Source organism: Lucilia cuprina, chromosome 2 (assembly GCF_022045245.1).
Source record: "Lucilia cuprina isolate Lc7/37 chromosome 2, ASM2204524v1, whole genome shotgun sequence".
Classification (NCBI taxonomy): domain Eukaryota; kingdom Metazoa; phylum Arthropoda; class Insecta; order Diptera; family Calliphoridae; genus Lucilia; species Lucilia cuprina.
In genome coordinates this window covers 18,253,121-18,255,081 of record NC_060950.1, presented here as the reverse complement: position 1 = coordinate 18,255,081, position 1,961 = coordinate 18,253,121, and the positions used below count along the sequence as shown (strand labels likewise).

Genomic DNA, 1,961 nt, shown 5'->3' with positions numbered 1-1,961 from the left:
GAACTGAACTAGAACCTAACTAAAACTGAACTAGAACTGAAGGAAATGGGCACCCGAAATATATTAACACTAATTGTAAAATACATAAAAAATTAGTTCATTTGCGGAAGTAAATGGTCAATAAAATGACTCACTCAGAAGTCATATTCGTATACATACTTCCACAGAATTCTTTTATTTAAGCCGACACATAAGACTTAACTGATAAAAGAATTATTGATAAAAATATTTATGTTTATATTACATTTTAATAACATTTGCAACTTCTACTTTCTTCAAAACGTACTTAGTCATTAGCCAAAACACTTACCTAGTGGGATGATCGGCATTAAAACCGGACAATATTATACTATCATCATCATCGGTACGTATTTCACGACCACATTCGGGAAAATCACGTTTATATAGAAAGAATTGCATCTTTACACGATCAGCACTTGTGAAGGGAATCCAATGTTTAAAGAATTTCTTTAGGAATGACATGTCAAAGTGACGTTTTAAGAAACTTGGTTTTTCATATTTAAGCGTATGCACGCAATTGTCATCGATGCCATTGTTTTGCAAAGATTGTGAGGGGGCTGAGGTGACCAAGGTGACTAAAAGAAGACGCACAAATGTTTAATGATTATTAAACATATTATTATGTATTTAACTGTTTGATAAGTTTTTAATAAATTAACACTCGATTAACATATTTATGTCAAAATTATTTAAATTAATCTACTAGTTAAATGACGTTTATTTACCCTGGATGAATATTAATTCCAGCAGCAGAAAAATGAAAGTTAATTGAAATAAATGTTGTTTTGTATTTAATATAAACATTTTAGATCACTTTTAATAACTGTATAAATATTTGTTATAATTTACAAATTATTCATTAATTTGTAATCTACACTATTTTTAATTTTAATTAATTAGTCAAATTTTTATTTATTTCCCGTGTTTTGTATACGTTTTGTAAAAAAAAGTAATAAAAACAATGACCAATTTAGCGATCCAGCTGATTTTTTTCGTAGATTTAGAAACGAAATTTATATTTTTTACAAAAATTAAACAATAACGAGCTGACCTGCTCAATGGCGAGTTTATGAAACAACTAAATTGTTTATTTTGATTTTATTCAAACGTTGAATGATGATGGTTAAACAAAACATTACGAATAAAATGTTAGCAATCTCCAACAACAACAACAATACGATAGTGTATATAAATACCAAAAACAACATTACCGACTGCAAACAACCCAACCGATCATCAAACAATAATAAAACAACAACATCATCAGTTTTGAAAACTCAAGCCCGTATCTCTCTTTTTTTCACTCTCATTAATTGCGATATATTAATAAAACATTTTAATTTCGTGGATGCTTGTTGTTGATCTTCTCTAAAGATACAGATACTCTCCCTCGTTATTTTATTTATTTCCCAGCAGGTCTCAATTAGCGTTGTCTGTTACTCAAAAATAAAGAGTTCAAAAGACAAACAATACTCGAAAGAAGTTTAATACGTTCTTAATCTGATGGATATTTGCACAACTGTTAAAAAGTAATTACACATGTATCTTTTACTGTTGAGATCTATAAGATACTTTGACAAATTGTGAGTGACAATGATCACTTTGTAAGTGATCAACAATTTTGAAAAAGAGATGGATAATAGGAGTGAAGTTGACATTGATTTGCGATGAATGAACTGAAATAGAATTAACTGGAACTAAACTGGTGTTGGAATAGAACTGAACTAGAACTAAGATAAAACATAAACGAGAATTAACTAGAACTGAACTAGAATTAAACTAGAACTGATCTACAACTGAACTTAAACTGATATACAACTGAACTAGAACTAAAATAGAACTGAACTAGAACTGAACTAGAACTGAACTAGAACTGAACTAGAACTGAACTAGAACTGAACTAGAACTGAGCTAGAACTGAACTAGAACTGAACTAGAAC

At 29.3% G+C, this 1,961-nt stretch overlaps 1 protein-coding gene across 1 annotated transcript; it reads right to left on the bottom strand.

Annotated features, from left to right (window-relative positions):
- Nucleotides 1-291: 291 nt before the first annotated feature.
- LOC111688758 lies at nt 292-1,248 on the bottom strand. Its single transcript, XM_023451268.2, has 2 exons — nt 747-1,248; nt 292-596 (listed from the first exon to the last, which is right to left on the bottom strand). Exons 1-2 carry the CDS (start codon nt 823-825, stop codon nt 307-309), a joined length of 369 nt encoding a protein of 122 aa, XP_023307036.2. The 5' UTR covers nt 826-1,248; the 3' UTR covers nt 292-306.
- Nucleotides 1,249-1,961: the final 713 nt, after the last annotated feature.